At 44.6% G+C, this 20,907-nt stretch overlaps 2 protein-coding genes across 10 annotated transcripts in view; one reads left to right on the top strand and one right to left on the bottom strand.

The window, feature by feature from the left end:
- The window catches only part of P2RX7 (purinergic receptor P2X 7), a 63,943-nt gene extending 43,417 nt beyond the window's left edge, over positions 1–20,526 (bottom strand). For all 4 annotated transcript variants that reach the window (XM_042911261.1, XM_042911260.1, XM_042911259.1 and 1 more), the window contains exons 1-4: positions 20,071–20,526; positions 3,194–3,362; positions 1,960–2,028; positions 890–962 (exon numbers count right to left, since the gene is read on the bottom strand). In XM_042911261.1, the coding sequence (XP_042767195.1) occupies positions 890–962; positions 1,960–2,028; positions 3,194–3,362; positions 20,071–20,195 (436 nt within the window). In that variant the 5' untranslated portion in view covers positions 20,196–20,526. The remainder of the gene's footprint in view (positions 1–889; positions 963–1,959; positions 2,029–3,193; positions 3,363–20,070) is intronic.
- The window catches only part of IFT81 (intraflagellar transport 81), a 198,285-nt gene that overhangs the window by 56,579 nt on the left and 120,799 nt on the right, over positions 1–20,907 (top strand). The gene's annotated exons all lie outside the window — the stretch shown is intronic.

Consider the following 20,907-nt stretch of genomic DNA (forward strand, 5'->3'; position numbering starts at 1 on the left):
GAAACCTAAGCAGAGAACACATCGGACGGTAAGCTTTTTTAAAAAAAGATTTGGAGAGAACACAGAGAGACCATGGATAGCTGTTGGCTCTTTTGGTTTCTTTGCCAGAAAAGATGCTGAGAAAGGAGCCGAACAGGGCATGTTCTCTCGCCTGGCATGAATGGACTAGAACCTGGCTTTTAAGTGGGCATCTGAGCCACTTAGGGGTGTACAGCCCGGACCAGGGATGTGCATAAGCCACAGAATGAGCACGGCACATCTTTCTGGAGCATCAGAGCCACTCGCAGATTCCGAGGGGGAAAGTTAAATAGTAAGTAATGTCTGAATGATCTCTATACCAACTCAGACAGACACATACATCTAAAGGAACAGAGTGTGACATCCATAGGCCTTTTTTTGTGTATGTGTATATGTTATAACATATAAAGATATGTTCTTTTTTGTGGTCATTTTTTAATTGTTATGTGCCTCTTTAAGTTCAGGTAAGAGATAGAGAAATTCTGACGGTTAATGGTGGTACCGGTCCCCAGGTGCCCTGAGGGTACAGTTCATATTCCTCAACCTCCAGGGAAATTCAAAGGGGAAAGTTTAGCATACACGGAAGGTACTATGGGCCATTCAGTTTTCCTGTCAGTGAGAACCCTGAAGATGCTAATTCTGGAGGTTTTCAGGAGCTGCCCTCCCTGGGGAATTAGATCACATTCCTAGTCCTCTGGGGACAGAGCAGAGGCATGGGGGCAGACACAGGCTCCCCCAGGGCCTGGTGAGGGTGGAAGAAGGCATCTGAGAACCAGAGTCTAAAGATTTGAACTTGAGGGCATTTGTGAACGTCACCAAGATACCAGACCACCCCCAACCCCCAGGATCCCAGAGAAGAAACATAACATACCTTTGCTCTGCGGGTCTACCCGTCCCTTTTTACAGCCCAAGTCAGAGGAACAGAGTGTCCTGCGGGTGGGAAACTGCAGGGAGAAGGATGGGATAGTGGGGAGTAAGCAACCCGGGTCTCTAAGATACAGAAAAGCAGGTGCCTGTGCCTGAACCAAAAACTTATACACAAATGTTCACAGCAGCCAAAAAGTAGAAACAACCCAAGTATTCATGAGCTGATACGTGGACAAATACAGTGTAGTGTATTCATACAATGGACTAGGACTCAGTCATAAAAAGGAAGGAAACACTTACAACTGCTACAATATGGATGAACCTCAAAAACATGATGCTCAGTGAACGAAACCAGACCCAAAAGGCCACATACTGTACGATCTCAATGATATGAAATACCCAGAACAGACAAATCCACAGAGACAGAAAGTGGATCAGTGGTTGCCAAAGGCTGAGGGAAGTGGGGAGTGGGGCATGACAGCTGATGGGTACAGGACTTATTTTGGGGAACATTTGGAAAATGTTCCAGAATTAGGTAGTGTTATGGTTGTACAACATTGTGAAAATACTAAAAACCACTCCTTTCTACACTTTAAAATGGTGGACTTTATGGTATATGAGTTATATGTCAACAAAACATAAAAATAAATAAAGATCCAAAAGGTAGATGTAACCAGGTACCACTTTCAGGGAAGGCCCTTGGGGTAGGGGGGGAGGGGGCCTGGTCCAAGCACCTCTGTGGCTGCAGAACTGGGCCAAGAGACAAGCTCAAAGGCTCAGCAGGAAATGGGAAGTAAGGGGTGCCAGCCAGCACTTTCCCCTGGCCTCAGAAAATGAGGTCAGCCCCGTCTTAGGCCTGAGGACAGAAGAAGAAAAAGAAATGAGATGACTGGTTTATGCACAATTGACTTCCGCTTTTCTGGGGAGGAGGTTTAACGGCCACTCTTAGGGGAACCAGAGCCTGACCTTAGGGTGGGGGGTGGAGGATAGCATCAGCAGTTCATTATCTTCCTCTGACCTGTGCCCCCTCCAGCGACTCTTATTACCTGCCAACCACTCTGGTCCCCTCCTTACCTCAGGACATAACCCCTGCTGTTGGCCTTCTGTCTTGAGGAAGTTTGTCATGACGAAGAAGGAGTTTCCCTGTAGAGAAAGGAGAGAGTAGGCAAATGCCAGACGTTGGAGGGCAGAACTACTTAATCAGAATAATCTAGCCTGCCTAGTGCCTGGGGGCGAACCTTCCACCTTTCTAAACCACACTCTGGAAATCAGGTCTGGGAGCAAATCAGGTCTGGGAGCAACGTGGACTGCGCTCGAGGGCTTAATATCAAAGCTGATGAGCCACCCCACCGAGCTGAGGGAGAGCAAAGGGACATTCTAACTGACTATTCATTTTCCGTTCCAGCCTCAAAAGCAGGCTTGTCATTTTTTGGACGCAGTAAAATCCCATTAAATCGAAACTTAAGAGAACCCGGGGCGGGGTGAGAAGGGGGCAGTGTTGGCTTCATCAGAATGCTGTTCAGATTATCCAGGATTTTAATTAAAGGGCATACGGCATCCCGCAACCCGGGTAATAGCCGGAGATCTTACTGACCCACTGTTAGAAACCGACAGACAGTGACTTGGGTTTCATGGTTCTGCTGAGCACCCCAGCTCCCAGAGCCTGCAAAAGTGCCCTTTTGTCCCTCAAGCACCCCCCCCCCCATCTGTTCTTTGGTTTTCTCATTCCTACTTTGATTTCTCCTTTTTGACTGTTCTGCTTTTATTTATCTTCTTGCAAATATAGACAGTCACATAGTCTTTCTCTGTGATGCACACCCTTCCTTTCTTTGTCATCTATATCCTTCCTTTGTGCAAAAATGTATTTGAGAAAATGTTTTCCTGGAGACATTTTTGTTGATAAAACGCCACACAAACCACATAAAAGGGCTAGTCCTGTCCAGGCAGGAAGTTCTTTGTCCTTCTGAATCTAGACAGACCTTGCTGACTTGATGGCCCTGCTTCCAAAAAGCTGTGCATAAATCCAAGTGTGAGTGAATCAAATCGTGCTTTAAATGCACCACCAGGACATGCTGCTATTCTGAGAAACCCTGTAGGACTTGATAAAGCAAAGAATCGTCTTTGAGCTGCTGGATCTGACCCAATTTTGCAATTTTTAGGTTTTCTCAGTTGGGATTTTCACAGAGCTTTTTAAAATAGGGCCAGCATTTTTCTGCAGTGAGGCTCTGGGTCCCAAGGGAGGGAGGCAAGGCCCTGGGGACAGTGCCCAGGGAGGAGTCCTGGGAGGGGGTGGCTGGTACGTGCTCACCTGCAAAGGGAAGGTGTAATCCGCCGTGTCAAAGACACTGGACACCACCTTCTTCATCCCGTTCTCCAAAATCTCCTCTTTCACCTCTGCTATCCCTTTTACCTTGGTGTGCACAGAACTGATAAGAGGCTCTTTCCGCTGGTACAGCTTGTCACTCACCAAAGCAAAGCTAAGTGGCAGACACAGAAAAGCATCAGTGGTTTTCTCAAGGGAGGCACAGTGCGGGGACTTGGGGGGCAGGTTCTGAAGGCTGCCTCCATTCATATCCTAGCTTTGCTCGGTGACTTTGGTCAAGCTGCTTGACTTCTCTGTGACTCATTTTCCTTATCTGTAAAGTGGGAAGAATAGTCATACCTACTTTAGGGGTTGTTGTGAGGATGAAATGAGATACGTGTGCAAACTCCTCAGCATCATATGCTGAGTGCACACTGAGCACTCACTATCTGGAAACTACTGCCCCTGATGTCAACCTCCAATACTGCCTAATACAGACTCTAATTTATAGGACAGCTTCTTAAATAACAAAGTCCAGCTCCAGATTGGTCCACTTGCTTTGTCCTGGGGCGAAGCAACACATCAACACCTAAGGAAGTACCCAGCAGGTCAGCCACCTGTTTTCCAGAAACACCCACCTGGTTTATAAATAATATTGATAATACTAACCGCCCTTTATTGAGCAATTAGTACATGCCGAGTGCTCCACATGCATCATCTGTTTAATCTTCACAGTGATAGGAGATAGTTAATATAATCATCCCTTTTGTAGATGAGAGAATGGGCTCAGAGAGGTAAAGGAATGCGCCCAAGATAACACAGATCGTCAGTGGCAATACTGAGGTCCTCAACTGGTCTACCTTCTAGCCCAGAGCCAGACCTCTTAACCCTGTGCTACACATGTTCATGCATGATGTGGCTCTGACTCTGGTTTCCTGCCTTTGGTCAGTTCATTACCTGTTAATCCCTTCTTTAGAATATCAATTTAAATTATTATAAGTGTGAGGAAGAGAAGGAGAAAGTGGAATTAACAACAATGGTAGGGGCGCCTGCATGGCTCAGTCAGTTGAGCGTCCAACTCTTGATTGAGGCTCAGGTCATGATCTTACAGTTGTGAAATCGAGCCCCATGTCAGCCTTTGCACTGGGCGTGGAGCCTGCTTAAGATTCTCTCTCTCTCCTTCTCCGTCTCTCTCAAAAGAAGAAGAAGAGGAAGAAGAAGAAGAAGAAGAAGAAGAAGAAGAAGAAGAAGAAGAAGAAGAATTCAAAATGGTAGATTCCACCACCGTTTGTTTTTCCTGTCTCCCATTGCCCTGAATAATTCCGACTTTATTTTAAATGCTTTGTTTATTCATTCAGCATGTGTTTATTTGGTCTCTTCCCTCTGGCCAGCACCTAATATCCAAATGATTTAGGAAGTGTAAGCCAGTGGCTGCCTTCTATGACCTGGCCTTATGAAACCAAAGACAGAGTGGGCCATGATTTGGTCACTGCTGTTCCTAGCCTTGGCTGGGTAGTAAAATCCCCAGAGAGCTTTCAAAATTGCTGCTCCCCAGTTCCATCCCTAGAAATTCTGCTTCAGTAGGTCTGGGGGAGTTATCCATGTACTTATATATATTTTTAAAGTTTGCTGGGTGATTCTAATGCACAGCCAGGGTTGAGAACCCTGGGAGACTATTGAAAAGACAGCTAACATTTGGCAATATGTAGCGCATTCGAGGAAGTGCATCTCCTAGGACCGGCAATTCCACGCTTTTGTACACTCCCTAGAGAAATCCTCATACATGTGCCCAAAGAGTTGGGTACAAGACTGTTTATGGCAGCAGCATTTGTAAGAGGGAAAATAAAATACCCTAAATGTCCTTAAATATTTAATGGGTAAATGAATTGTTGGATTCATACAATAGGATGCACTACTGAGAATAAATGGAGAGCTACTCATATCAATATGGAAATAATATAATATTGAGAAAACAAAACATGCCACAGTATGAATACAAAATTTAAAGAAATCCAAAACAACATTTTACACTCAAATGCCTGTCTACGCATGCCCATAGCAGCACTATTCATAAAAGACAAAAGATGGAAATAGCTCACATGTTCATCAGTAGATGAATGGATAAAACATGGTCTACCCATACAATGAAGTACTATTCAGCCATAAAAAGGAATGAGGGGCACCTGGGTGGCTCAGTCAGTTAAGCATCTGACTCTTAATTTTGGCTCAGGTCTGATTTCATGGTCATGAGATTGAGCCTTGCATCTAGCTCTGTGTGGGGCATGGAGCCTGCTTAAGATTCCTTCTCCCTCTGTCCCTTCCATGACTGCACATGCGTTTCTTCCCTCTCAAAAAAAAAAAAAAAAAAAAGGAATGAAGCACTGAGACGTGCTATATTGTGGAAGAACCTTGAAAACATGCTTTATAAAAGAAGGTAGATACAAAAGGTCACATATCGTATGATTCTATTTATATGAAACAATCCAGAATAGGTAAATCCATAGAGACAGAGAGTAGATTGATGAGTGCAAGGGGGTGGGGAGCAGGGGTGACTTCAAATGCTTGTGGTTTTCTTCTAGAGTGGTGAAAATGTTTGGGACCTAGGTTGTGTAAACACAATATGGTGTGTTATTAAATGCCATTGGCTTCATCACCTTAAAATGGTTATTTTATGTTATATGAATCTCACCTCAATAAAAAAAGGAAAATATTTTTGTAGATATACACAAATGTTGTAGAACTATAAAAACATAGAATGACAAACACCAAGTTCAGGATGGTGTTTATAAGGGGAGAGGAAAGAGGATGGGATCCAGGCTGGGTTTACAGGGAGCTAAAACTGGATTAGTAATATTTTATTTCTTTTTTTATAATTTTTAAAGAAGTTCTTATTTATTTATTTTGAGAGAGACAGAGAGTGAGCATGCGCAGGAAGAGCAGACAGAGAGGGAGAGAGAGAATCCCAAGCAGGTTCCACACTGTCATCGCAGAGCCTGACTTGGTCTGGAACCCATGAAACATGAGATCATGACCTGGGGCTGAAGTCAAGAGTCGGCTGCTCAACTAACTTGAGCCACCCAGATGCCCCAGTAATGTTTTATTTAAGTTGGATGGTGGTACATGGGCGTTTATTATATTATTCTCAACATGATTTAGTATTTATATACCATTCATTTAAAAAAGCTCATCAAGAAGGACATTGGGGCTAGAGATCCAGATTTGAGGTCCAATCAGCATATATAAGAAAGGGCTATTCCATAGAACTCCATAGACAAATATAATACTTGTTCAACAATGTATCTCAGCCTAGCATCACAATGTGTACATGGTCTGTGCAGTGTTCCCTGTTGGATATGGCGACATTCCCACAGAATAACACTGGGTCCATTTGGCCCACCATTTGGAAGCTCGATTCAAATCTGTCATATTCATTCCAGAATTCACAACATATCATAAATCAGCCATAATGGAATCCAACCCTTTCATAAGTCAGAAAATTTATCTTTGTATGATAACGAACATACCATTTTAAGAATTAAAATGCTTCAGAGTTGCAGCAAAGGAAAAAAGAGGAGAAGAAAGAGTTGGTGGGGGGCGCTTGGGTGGCTCAGTCGGTTAAGCATCCGACTTCGGCTCAGGTCATGATCTCATGGTCCGTGAGTTCGAGCCCCGCATCAGGCTCTGTGCTGACAGCTCAGAGCCTGGAGCCTGTTTCAGATTCTGTGTCTCACCTGGGCCCATGCCCAGGTGGTGAGAGAGTCCTCAGAGGACCACAGGCTGCAAGCGCCTCCCAGCAAAGCCTGGCTCTCCCTCACTGTGCTTGGGCTCACACAGCGAAAGGGTGGGATTTGAAAATGAACTGCCCTCAAAGTCGGGTAACTGACACCTACCCCAAGGCCAACAGACATTCTCTAGGCCCCTAAAGGAACCATGGGCCCTGGGCACTATGTCCTCTGTGTCTCTACTTCTTATATTTAAAACCCCAAGAGAAGAATCTGATTATTTCCATCCCTGGCCCACTCAGCAGTGGGGGGAGGTCAGCAAGGGGCCAAGGACAGCAAGAGATGAACTGAGAAGAAAGCAGAGGAGAGCATCCACCCCCAAGGCAAATTAAGTACTGATTGTATTAGCTTCCCATTGCTGCTGTAACAAATTATCACAAACTTAGTGTCTTGAAACAATACAATTTTTTTCTCTTCGTTCTGGGGATCAGATGCCTAAGATTGGCCTTACAGGGCTAAAATCAAGGCGACATAGGGCTGGTTCCTTTTGGAGGCTCCACGAGAGAATCTCTTTCAGCTCTTCCAGCTTCTACAAGCTGCCTTGGCATTCCTGGGCTCGTAGCTATGTCACTCCAACCTCAGCTCTTGTTGTCATGTCTCCTTTTTCTCACTTTGAGCCTCTCATTTTCCTCTTTTGAGGACTCTTGTGATTACATCAGAGCCACTCAGATAGTCAAGGATAATCTCCCCATCTCAAGGCCTTGAACTCCATCACACCTGCAAAGTTCCTTTTTAAGGTAACAGATTCACAGGTCCCAGGGATTGGGACGTGGAGATCTTTTGCAGGCCATTATTCAGCCGACCGCAACATAGTTGGCCTGTTGTAGCTTTACAAGAGCTGCAACCCTTTCCACCCTACCCCACCTTTCCTTGAGCTAGGGCGAAGGGGTTTCAGTTCCTTATAACTCACAGCTTGACTAAGACATCATCTTTCCTCTTAATTCCCTTTGGCTATTGCATTTCTTCTCCATTAGCCAGCATTTCCTTTTCACGCTTCCCGAATGCTCTCTCTCATCCAAAGAACTCCTACTCCAGGACACAATGCTTTCTACACATTCAACTGCACAGAGAACAAAGAGTGAATCTTAATCTACTAGTTAATGTTTATCAATTAAAGGAAAAATAATGGATACATGTAAAATCCTGACCTTGAACTAAAAACTCAGTTATGCCAGTACAAACCATAGACCACACAAATTGGCAGAAGTTTATGTTAGAAGCCCCAAAATGTTAGATAACCCTAAGCCCATGTAAGCCAATATTGTGTTATATCATCCAGAAGAAAACAAAACAAAACAAACAACTAGTGTTGTCTTAAGCTTTGGTGAGAAAAGCAGAATATTTCACCCTTAGGGTCGTGGTAAAGTGACCTGTGGCCTCAATAGGCAGCAAGCGATAGCAGCCCTCGGTTCAGGTTTTATGAGCCACATTTTTCAAGAAAACCGCCTTAGTTGTTGTAAAAGTGTAAATTTCACAGAAGTGCACAAAGGATGTGAAACGCTCCCAACATTCTCCCTCCCAGAAGTTATTGCTGTTGAAAGTGAGAGTATCTTCCAGGTATCTGTTTATGCCCACATCTTGACTCACAAACATGACCACACGCTGCATGCTCCGTGGAACTTCCTATTTTTACTAATAATATATTATTAAATCTTTCTTTTTTTTTAAAAAATATTTATTTATTTTTTGAGAGATTGCAAGCAGGGGAGGGGCAGAGAGGGAGGGACAGAGGATCTGAAACGGGCTCTGTGCTGGCAGGCTGACAGCAGTGATCCCCATGTAGGGCTCAAACTCACAAACTGTGAGATCATGACCTAGGCCGAGATTGAGAGTCAGATGCTTACCAGAATGAGCCACCCAGGTGTCCCTATTACTAAATCCTTCTACAACAGTAGTGATATATATATGGTAAAGAGAGACCTATGATATGGAATCACTTTTAATAGTTCCAGAACATTCTGGTGTTTAGTTTGGAACATATGAAACTGCTCATTTTGTAGCCCAAAGGAATAGAATATCAGCAGTTCGATGTAGTCCAACCTAAGTGAGTTGTGATAATTTGCCCCCTGTCTCTTACTGGTTGGTATGCAACTGGAAGTTTTGGTCAGTTTTTCCAATTGTAAATTTTTTTGTTCGTTTGTTTGTTTTGGTAACCCTGATAGAGTTCTTTGTGCCAAGCATTCTTTTAAGTATATATAAACAATATGTATTGACTCTTTCAATCCTCACCTCCCTCGAAACCACCCTGTAAGGAAGGTACTAGAATTTCTCCCACCTTATATCTGAGCAAACTGCGGAACAGATAAAGTGAGCCTAAGTTCACATAGTGCTATAGACTGAATGTTTGTGACCTGCCCATAAAATTCAAATGTTGAAACCTAACCCTAATGAGATGGCATTAGGAGGTGGGGCCTTTGGGAAGTAATTACGTCATGAAAGCTGAAGGGACTAACGCCCTTATAAAAGAGTTTCCAGGGGCACCTGGGTGTCTCAGTCTGGTTAAGTGTCCAACTTCAGCTCAGGTCATGATCTCACGGCTTGTGAGTTCAAGCCCCGCATTGGGCTCTGTGCTGACAGCTCAGAGCCTGGGGCCTGCTTCAGATTCAGTGTCTCCTTCTGTCTCTACCCCTCCTTTGCTCACGCTCTGTCTCTGTCAGAAATAAATAAACATTTTTTTTTAAATAAAAAAAAAGTTTCCAGACGCTTCTTGCTCCTTCCACCGTGTGAAGGCACAGCAAAACGATGGCTGTCTATGAACCAGGAAATGCATTCTCACCAGAGACCGTGAGAAGTTTCCGTCATTTATAAGCCGCTACTCCATCTGTGGTTATAGTGGCCCCAACAGACTAAGACATGTGTGTAGCAACCCTGGCCCCACAGCTTATGCTCTTTTGGATGCTATTATAAATGCAATTATTTTCTTAATTTTCTTTTTGAGTTTCTCCTTTCTGGTGTATAGAAACACAACTGATTTTTACATGTTGATCTTGTACCTCGAAACTTTACTGAATTGGTTTATTAACTGTAATAGCTTTTTGTGATTTCTTTTGGATTCTCCATATATAGGATCGTATTATCTGAGTGTGGTTTTTTACTTCTTCCTTTCCAATTTGGACGCCTTTTATTTCTTTTTCTTGCCTAACTGCTCTGGCTAGAACTTGCAGTACAATGTTGAATAGCAGCAGTGAAAACAGACATCCTTGTCTTGTTCGTGATCTTGGAAGGATAAGCATGCAGTCTTTCACCACTGAGGCTCAGTCTGTTCTCTTAAGCACTGTGCTTTGTTGCCTCTCCATCTTCCTCTCTCACACTGCCAGGCATGTACTTGCAAAAGAATCTTTTCACACCAAAGATAAATTTCACACCTTAAGATAAATTTCTGGGTTAAAGGATGCATACATTTTATATTTCAATTCATTTTGCCAAACCACAAAAAGTTGAACCATTTCATGCTTCCACCAGCAAAGCCAGAGTGCATGGACCACTTTTAAGAGGGCTTTGACAAAACAAGAGCGTGGTTGTGTGGGATTGGCTGAGATAGTAAAATATCTGGGTACCGTGTTGAGGGCACATGGCCATAGGGACTGGCGTCATTCCTTTAAAGTAAAGGAAAACTACAATAGCAGGGTGCAGCCATTTGAAGAGTGTCAACTACAACAGAGATCACAGAACTCTAACTAACGGGGAAAATTACAGGGAGACTGATTTGGACTCAAAGTAAGGAAGAAATGTCTAACAGTTAGTCCCAGAAAAGAACAAGCTCTCTTTGTGGTTGTTAGTTGGTGACAGTGATGATGATGGTGATGATGATTTTCATTTATCTCATCATCTCCCTTTCTCTGGCCTCCTCTCCATCTGCACTCAACATCATTTCCCATCTTAAAAATAAATCCTCTCATGACCCCACATTCTTCTCCCACCACCACTCGATGCCTCTCTTCTCCTTTGTAGCCAAGTCCCTTGAAAGAGTGAGTCACCACATCCATTTCCGCATCTCCATTCACTCCCCTGCCCACTCCAGTCTGGCTCCCACTCCACCACTTCTCTAATGCCTCTCTTGCCAAGTAAACAGTAACGTCATCCTCGCTAAATCTGATAGACATACTACAGATCTGATCTTCCTAAAACTCTCAGCAGCATTTGACACTGATGACCATGCAACACCTCCTTCCCCTTCTTCCCTTAGTTTCCTGGAATCCACCTTCTCCTGACTTTTTTGGATCTCCATGGCCACCCCCTCTGAGAATCCTTTGGGGGCTTCTGTGCTCCCCATCACTTAAAGGTCAGCATTCTCCAGGGATCTGTTCTAAGCCCTCTTGCCTTCTCATTTACATCTTCTCTTACTGGTCGGTTGTAGCTACTTCCATGGTTCTAGTTACCATCTATATGCTGGTGATCCATAGATCTCCATCTCTAGTTCCAAATTCACACATCCATCTACGCACTAAGTGTCTACATTTGTAAGTCCCATAGATATGTCAAACTCTGTGCCTCCAATTCTGAACTCATCTTCTGCCCCAGATGGGCTCCCCCCACCCCAACATATCCTATCCCAACAAGTTCTCCCACCACCCATCAGTTGCCCAATCCAGAAACATTCCTTAACATCCTTTCCCTCATTACCCCTCAACCATTCAATTGTCAAATCCTGTTGTTTTATCCTCCTCATGTTATTCATTTACTTCTGTCCTCTGCCCCTGTTACCTCCTCAGTCCAGGTCACCATCTGCTCTCACCTGGACTGCCCTGTAGCCTCCTGACTGGTCTCGCTGTCTCCATTTGTGCTCCTGTCTCCTCCATTCCTCCATTATTTAGTAAAAGCTTGCACTCTGGAGTGAGAAGCTTGGGTTCGATCTTAGCTCTACCACTTACCAGCTACATGATCATGTGTAAGTTACTTAACCTTTCTGGGTCATTGTTTCTTCTTCTGTAATACGGAGATGTTAGTATTATATTGGGCAGGGTATCTGGTTCTAAACAGAATCCACTCTGCTGAGTTTGAGAGGAAATACGGTTTAGAAAAGGCAATCCAAATGGCTGAAATTTTTCATAATGAAATGTTGGTGGCAGGGTGGGGAAGACTCTGCATGCTTTCTCCGTATCCTCAGGATGAAGTTCAAGGCTGTTCATAACATGATCTTTGCTGGCTTCTCCAGTCCTGCCTTTGCCTCCTCTTCTTGGCATCTTGTGTGTTGGCCAGTTGACGCATGCTGCTCTGTGAGTAATCCATATATTCGGGTCCTTTCTTTTTTCAGCGCTATGCTAAAAACCCAGGAGGGCTGGAAGGCGCTTGCCCTGGGTGGGGGCCTGGGCTGGAGTGTTGGTCTCCAGAAGCCCGTGGGTATGTGACAGCTGGTCCACAGAGAAGCCTTGGCCTCTAGGACAAAATGAGAAAAACAGGACAACGAGGCAGGGCCTTCATAAAGCTAAATTTATTCATTTGAAAGCACCTTTTTTTTTTTTTTTTGTAGACTGTGTGCTTCCAGCTCGTTTAATGTTTTAGTTTAGACATTAATGGAGGGATGCCAATAGATGGTAGTAGTTGTTTGCTTGCTCAACATCATTACCGATGCTTAGTTGGCAAGCTTGCCTCCTTGGTCTTCCTCCTGTCAGTACAAGGCGTCATTGGCCACCAGAGAACCCAGAGTCATCTTCCACCTCCTAGCAATCTGTCAGTTCTGCCTCCAAAACGTATCCCCGCTTTGCCCACTTTGGTCCACCTGCGCCGCCCCGTTCTCATCCAGGTCGCCATCTCTCTCATCTGGGTGACTCTGGTGGCTTTCTCACTGCCCTCCCCTTGTCACTCCTGCCCTCTACAGTCTACCTTCCGCACAGAGGCCTGAGAGCACTTTTAGACACAGGCACCAAATGGTTTCACTCCCCTCTGTAAAAGTTTTTAGTGGCTTCCCAGGGCCCTGAGAAACAAATTCCAAATCTCTCTGCGCTCAGCCCCTGCTCCTCCCTCCTCTTTCACCAGGTTCTGGCTTTCACCAGGTCCTTCTGGCTGTTCCTCTTTTTTTTTTTTGCTTTCAGATATGTGGATCCGGTGGCTGGATTCTCCTCCTCCTCAAGCTGTTTCCTCCTGAAGTGGGTCTTCTCTGGACCCCCCTTCTCTATCACATCACACAGTGGGGTCCAGAGTGGGATGAGAATGTGGCAAATCTCTTCCTGTTTCTGTTGCCCTCAAGTGGCAGGGGCCAGAGGGGCTGTGCATGGGCTGGACCTGCCCCTCCCCTGCCCCCGGTGTCTCCTCCCACCTCTATGGTAGACTCCCTTCCACTCAGTTGGAACAGGCCCAGCCTCAAAGGTGTGTGGCAGCCCTCCCATGTAACAGGCGGCCAGCCAGGAGCTACATTTTAACAGCCACAAACTAGCACAACAGCACCGTCTCCATGGTGACAGACAGCCCGAGGCTGTGCAGGACAATATTGCGCTCTCTGTTAGCCTAAGTAGAGGTTGACTGGGTGAGGGAGAAGAAGCAGTTTGAATGGAGTCTCTTTTCCTGTTTTTCTCTCAATCTTCTCTAGTCTTCTGTATCACTGGAGAAGCTTCTGAGAGGACTAGTCTCCAGGGAAGAGGGAAATCTTCCCGAGAAAATGCAAATCTCTTTTACTTCTCTGCTTAAAATCCTCCCATGGCTTCTCAACTCACTCAGAATAAAATCCAAAGAACTCAGAGTGGCCTCCAAGGCTCTGAATGATCTGCCCTTCCAACCCCACCCACGTTACCTCGCCAGTCCACGCACCGCTTCTCGGTTCACTAACTTGTTCACTCTGCTCCAGCCACCTGACCCCCTTGCTTTTCCTTGAACACCCTATCAAATCTCTACCTCAGGGCCTTTGGACTTACTGTACCCTCCCACCAGAAACACTCTTCTAGATACGTCATGGTTTGTCCCTCTCTTTGTGCAGATCTAACCTAAATGCCTCTATCACACACGTGCTCACATTTGCCCATCTTTGTTGTCTGTCCTCTTCTCTGCTTTATTACTCTTCATAGATTTATCACCATCAGACATTTTATTATGTCTTTTTTGCTTTTTGGTATCATATCTTTCTTCTCCACTGGCATATAGCCCCATGAGTTGTAGGCACTTTGTTTCACTCACTGTTATAATCTCTAGAGCAACAGACAGTGCCCAACTCATAGTAGATAGTCTAAAGTTTATTTGCGGGAATGAATGAGTAATGGAAAAGGACAGGCTAATGGGATCCTCATCCCAGCCTCCCTCCTTGTCCTGCACTCGCCCAGGCCAACCCAGAAAGACGAATCAAGGTGAAGAATAAAGAATGCTTGGCCAAGGATTCAGGAGGCCTAGTACTTGGGCTTTTGCACTCTGCCAGGTAAACACTTCAGTAGTGTGGTTTCTGGGTTAAGAGCATTGCATTGGTTTTGGATTTGAATCCCTTTTGAAACCTACTCTCTACCTGGATGATCTTTCAGAAATTAACTCCATCTTTCATAGCTTCCCTTTCCTTATCTGTGCAATAATGAAAACAATGCCTGCATGCCATGAGATGATACAAATAAAGCCAGCAGTGTAAGGAAGTTATTTTTATTGTCATTCAGGTTTTTTGGTATCAGTTTTCCTGGGAGTATAATCATCATTATCCCATTCTTCCCATGCCAGAATCATGGGTTAGAAAATCCTGTGGAATTCTAGGAGCTGATTCTCAGAGGAAATTTCTGTCGAGAATCCCGAGGTCCCTGCCGTGGCAATAACCTGGGGCAGAGTCTCCACAGCCCAGGCGCGGGGCTGAGACAAGCCAGGGATAAAGCAGTAGACTTCAGAAGTCTCTGAAATTTCTGGCTTTTGGAAAAACCTTGTAATGAATGTTTATTTTTTTCTTTGCCCCATCCCCCCCTTTCTTTTCCCATTTCTTCTGGGAACAGTATTCTTCTTTCCTAAGGTAAAGTCACTGGATGTGGTTTATTCAGCCCTGCCACTCTCATTCAGCCTTGCCACTCTCTCCCTACTTCCTGCCACAGGAATGAGCACATGACCCAGGATTGTCCAATCAGGTGACACCATGCCTCTAGCCACAAGGCTAGGTTCAGGGGTGGATATGTAACTGAAGCCCTACCAATCAGAGACTTTCCTGGGACTTTCATGCCAGAGCTATCAGGAAAGACTTGCTTGCCCCTCTGGAGTTGCTGAGGATGTGAGTATGGCATCTTGCTACATAGAGAGCCTATTCAAGAACAAAGCCAAATGGAGTCACGATGAGAAACCCAGCCCTGATGACATAGTTTGAGCTTTTAGAACCATCCATGTCTGAGAGCAGTCCCATCTCTTCCACTGTGTGATGTGGTGGCTTACCTGAGTTAGGTCTCTGTCACTTATTATCCAAACAATTCTGACTAACACAGGCCTACTCAGCATCCTGTCTACACACTCCTGCAACCCAGGAGCTGGGGCCATTTGACCCTGCCTATAGCTGCAGCCCCTGCCTTTGATTCCAATCTGAACTTGGTTTTGAGGGACTAAGAGAAGCTAACCAGTCTTGCTTCTTTTATTGACAGCCCCTGCCTTGTACCCCAGTCTCAATAACTGAAGCCCCATCTTACTTCATTATCCTGGCTCTTTGCCTTTTCAACCCCAGTAAGGGCAGACTCTGAACCTGGAACTCCACAGCTAGACCCCACGACCTGCTGCTGTATGTCTTGAGTATTACGTGAGCCTGTCAGGATTTCCCCCTGTGGTTCATACCAGTCCCATTTGATGTAAATGGTCAAATTGAGGCCTGACAGTAAAACTTAAGGCAGGATTTCCTAAGCTGTTGTCCATGGGACTCCATTCAATGGGATATAAATAGGTATTCCATTAACATAGAGTAAAAAAACAAAGCTGGCAATATTTTTTCTTCAATTTTATATTTTAAAATATAAAGAATGGAGTAGCATTTTACATAGGGGTTACCTTCTAAAGTCAGTGCTCAAGGTAAAAATCATGTCCTGTCAAAATTGCCTTTGGTTAGGGGCGCCTGGATGACTCAGTTGGTTGAGTGTCTGACTGCGGCTCAGGTCATGATCTCACAGTTTGTGAGTTCGAGCCCCGCATCGGGCTCTGTGTTGACAGCTCAGAGCCTGGAGCCTGCTTCGGATTCTGTGTCTCCCTCTCTCTCTCTCTCCCCCTCCCCTGCTTGCACTCTGTCTCTCTCTCTCACACAAATAAATAAACATTTAAAAAAAAATTTTTTTTAATTGCCTTTGGTTAAACCTTTGACTTGTCCACAAAGCATAGCAAACAGACCTTCTACCTTCCAACAAGTCCATCAAAGTCCATTTTTCCTCTGACTCTGGAACAAGTTACTGTTTTTCCAGTTTTGCTCCAGGTGAAGGTGAAAGATGTGGCTTATTTTCGGGGACATGTTGGGTGGGGAGTATGGATTGAGATTCACAGGCAGGGTGCAAGGCGGTCACTCTGTGAGAAGTGTGAGGGAACAGAGACTGACTGAAGGATCCCCAACTCAAGTACCCCTCTCATGCTTAGTCTGGGGTACCCAATCACTGAGTCATCGCACTGTTTAAACTGTGCTGTCTCTCCAGGCTCCCCTGGAACATGTGTAACTGAATCTGAGGGACTTAAATGCATGTAAGGTAAGATTCCCCCATATGAGAGAAAAACATTTATCATTATAAGGCATTCTCATAGCAATCTGTTCTTATGTATATAATAATTTGCTTTTAAGAAATTGTGTGCCAGGAATACCAGGAAATCACGTCACCTGTTACATGGAATTGTGACACACGATGTACCTATTGGTGCATAAAGGAGCATTTACTAACTCTGCCCTTCATCATCAGTTCTATGATACCTGGCTTAAGTAATGAGCCTTATTTTAGAATGTACTATATGTGTTTATTATTCAGTATTTGTTGCGTAATAAACATATGAATCAAATAATGATAATCCTAATAATATTAATAAGAATTAATACTTGGTAAGAGGTTGCCATACACCAGGTATTTCTCAAGCAACTTTGTATTTAGTAACTCATTTAATTCTTATGACAAACTTTGTCCTCATTTTACAGATGAGGAAACGAAGGTTTAAAGAGGCAAAGGATTTTTTTAAAAAACTTTTTAATGTTTATTTATTTTGAGAGAGAAAAGAGAGCGAGCAAGCAAGAGTGGGGGAGGGGGTGGAGAGAGAAGGGGGACAGAGGATCCAAAGCAGGCTCTGCACTAACAGCCCGATGTGGGCTCACGAACCATGAGATTATGACCTGAGCTGAAGTTGGATGCTTAATCGACTGAGCCACCTATGGACCCTGAAGTGAAGGATTATTGAATCCACATTTCCAGACCTCAAATCCCAGGCATGGGCATGGTTACTTTGGTAGTCAAAGGAGAGAATGTATATGAAAATAGACTCTTGTTTTAGTCAAGTATAATTAACATAGTGTTGTATTCATTTCGGGTGTACAATATGATTCAACAATTCTATACGTTTCCCAGTACTCATCAGGATAAGTGTACTCAATCTCCTTTATCTATTTCACCCATCCCTCCCACCTGCCTCCCCTCTGGCAACCACCAGTTTGTTGTCTGTATTTAAGTCTGTTTGTTTGCATCCCCTTTTTCTTTGTTTGTTTATTTGTTTTGTTTCTTAAATTACACATATGAATGAAATCATATGGTATTTGTCTTGACTGGTTTATTATACTCTCTAGCTCTGTCCATTGCAAATGGCAAGCTTTCATTCATTTTATGGCTGTGTAATAGTCCATTGTATATATATACCACATCTTCTTTATCCACTCATCTATCAATGGACACTTGGGTTGCTTCCATATCTTGGCTACTGTAAATAATGCTGCTATAAACATAAGAGTGCATATATCTTTTCAAGTTAGAATTTTCATTTCCTTTGGGTAAATACCCAGTAGTGGAATTATTGGATCTTGTGGTAATTCTTTTTTTTTTTTTTTTAATTTTTTTTTTCAACGTTTTTTATTTATTTTTGGGACAGAGAGAGACAGAGCATGAACGGGGGAGGGCAGAGAGAGAGGGAGACACAGAATCGGAAACAGGCTCCAGGCTCCGAGCCATCAGCCCAGAGCCTGACGCGGGGCTCGAACTCACAGACCGCGAGATCGTGACCTGGCTGAAGTCAGACGCTTAACCGACTGCGCCACCCAGGCGCCCCGGATCTTGTGGTAATTCTATTTTTTAAGTTTATTTATTTATTTTGAGAGAGAGAGAGATTACATGAGCAAGGGAGGGGCAGAGAGAGAGAACCCCAAGCAGGCTTTGAAGTTCAATGTGGGGCTGGAACTCATGAACTGTGAGATCATGACCTGAGTGGAAATCAAGAGTCAGATGCTTAACTGATTGAGCCTCACAGGCGCCCCTATGATAATTCTATTTTTAAGTCAAAAAGATTATTTTTTTTTTAAATAGCTGCTATTTGTGGAGCTCTCACCCTATGCCAGACATCGATAAGCACTTGTCATGCCTTTTCTTGTTTAATTATGATAACTCTATGAGCAGATGCAGAAAGGGAGGCTCAGAGAGGTTAAGTGACCTGGCCAAGGAAATTTACCCAGGATTATAAAATAATTGCTCTAACCCTTAGCCAGTAAACTACACTGCCTGCCTATAGAGATGCAAGTTTTCATTATTATCATCACAAAGAGCAATGGGGCATTAGCCTTTAGGTAACCCTGAATCAAAACCACAGTGAGAACCACTCACAGCTCACTAGGATGCCCATGATCCAAAAAACAGACAAGAACAAGTGTTTGTTGAGGATGTGGAGGAATGGGACACACACTGCTGGTGGGAACATGAAATGGTGCAGCCGCTTTGAAAACAGGTGGGTGGTTCCTCAAAAGGTCGAAAGTAGAGTGACTAAATGGTCTTTCAGTTTCACTAGTAGGTACACCAGAAAACTGAAAACATGTTCATGCAAACACATGTACACTGGTATTCATAGCACCATTATTCATAATAGCCCCAAACTGGAAACAACCCAAATGTCCACCAAAAGAAAAGAAAACAGTCTATCCATACAATGGAATATTACTTGGCCATAAAAAGGAATGAAATAGAGATACATGTTCCAACATGAATGCACCTTGAAAACATGATGCAGGGGCACCTGGGTGGCTCAGTCAGTTAAGCACCTGACTCTTGATTTTGGCTTAGGTCATAATCTCACCATTTGGGAGTTCCAGCCCCACATCAGGCTCTATGCTGGCAATGCAGAGGCCGTTTGGGGTTCTCTCTCTGCCCCTCCCCCCACTCGTGCTGTCTCTGTCAAAATAAATAAATAAACTTAAACAAACAAAAAGAAAACGTGATGCAGAGTGAAAGAAGCCAGACACAAAGGACCGCATACTGCCTGATTCCATTTATATGAAATGTGCAGAACAGGCAAATCCTAGAGACAGAGGGTAGATCAGTGGGTCACCAGAGCTACAGGTGAGCAGAAGGGTTCGGAGTGATGGCTAAGGGATGTGGAGTTGCTTTTGGAGGTGATGAAAATCTGAAATGGATTGTGGTGATGGTTGCACAACTCTGAATATACTGAAAACTGCTAAATTGTACACTTCAATTGAGAGAGTTGTATAGTGTGTGAATTATATCTCAGTAAACTTAAAAAACAAAACCAAAACCAAAAATGAGCAAGGGGGGCTTTCCTGCCACTGGAGAGGACCTGGTTACATTGACAAGTCTGGTCCTGTTCCTCCCCTAAGCAGTGATGACTCAGACAGATGCCAGCATTATCACCAGGCGTGCCCCGAATCCTTGTTTCCTCCCTAGGAATCCAGGGTGTTGCCCTGTTTCCCACTTTTCCCTGGCATGCCTTGCCCAGTTCACCCTGGCAGGCCTGGGGTAGAACCCTGAGTATGGCTTTGCCTCTTGTGGCTTCTTTCTGCAGCAGCCTGACACTGTTTCCCACACACCCCCCTCCAACCACCTGCCTCTCCCACCCCAACACCCACTCCCACCTCCAGCCCCAGCTTGCTATCAGAAAAAAGTCTCAGATTTAAAACCACGTGGAATTCAGGCTGTGCACCAGAAGCTGCACCTTGAGGTTTCTTGTGCTGTCAACCCCTGCAGACATCCGGGGTCATCCCCACACCCCACTTACCTAACGTAGGAAAAGACGATCATGTGGAAGATCCACTTAATGGTGCCATAATTCATGCTCTGGATCCGGGTGACTTTGTTTGTCTCATACTGGAAAACATCATTACAGCTGCAGCAGGCTGCCATGGCGAGAGGCTCACTGTCCACAAGGGTCTGGACCAGGGCTCAGCCTTACCAGACCAGCCACAGCAAGCCCACCAGTAAGAGGAAAATGAAACATCCTGATTCTTAGCAGGAGCCTTTAAGTTTGAGTTCCTCCAATGACGGCAGAGTGGGGGCGGGCCCTGGCAGCTGCCCCAGATGTGGCTGGAGATAAACAAGAGAAGCGAAGTCCTACAGGCCTGGCTGGCAGATAACCCTGCCCCAGCTGGCCTCCCCCAGATGCCTGCACAAAGATGGTGTTCAAAGGAAGGGCATTTTTAGAATTCTGCCTTATCCCCTTTTTTCTTTGACTTTTTTGGACTCATTTCAGTTAGGGGAAAGGGGCAGCCTTTCAAATGTCAGGAGACCCAGTGTTTCCATTGTGACTTAATAAAGGGGCCTAAATCTTTCTACTGTCTCAAGGCCCACTCAGAGACTGACTAATTCATTTCTACAACCCTTTGTTCAACCCCAGATGTCTGTGAACACTGGGTGAATGAAGATCTTCCTCTCCTCCCTCTCACACATCCTTCACAGCACTCTGGTCTGTAGATGGGGGCGGTGGGTGGGAGGGGGGCATCAGATCTGCTGGGGCTGGGAGGGGAGGAGGGCTTTATTTCTATACTGGATATTTCCTGCGTGACCCTCTAGATCCACTCTCTGCCCTCCTCTGTGCCCCCTGAGTTACACGTGTGAT

Source organism: Panthera leo, chromosome D3, assembly GCF_018350215.1.
Source record: "Panthera leo isolate Ple1 chromosome D3, P.leo_Ple1_pat1.1, whole genome shotgun sequence".
In the NCBI taxonomy this organism is placed as follows: domain Eukaryota; kingdom Metazoa; phylum Chordata; class Mammalia; order Carnivora; family Felidae; genus Panthera; species Panthera leo.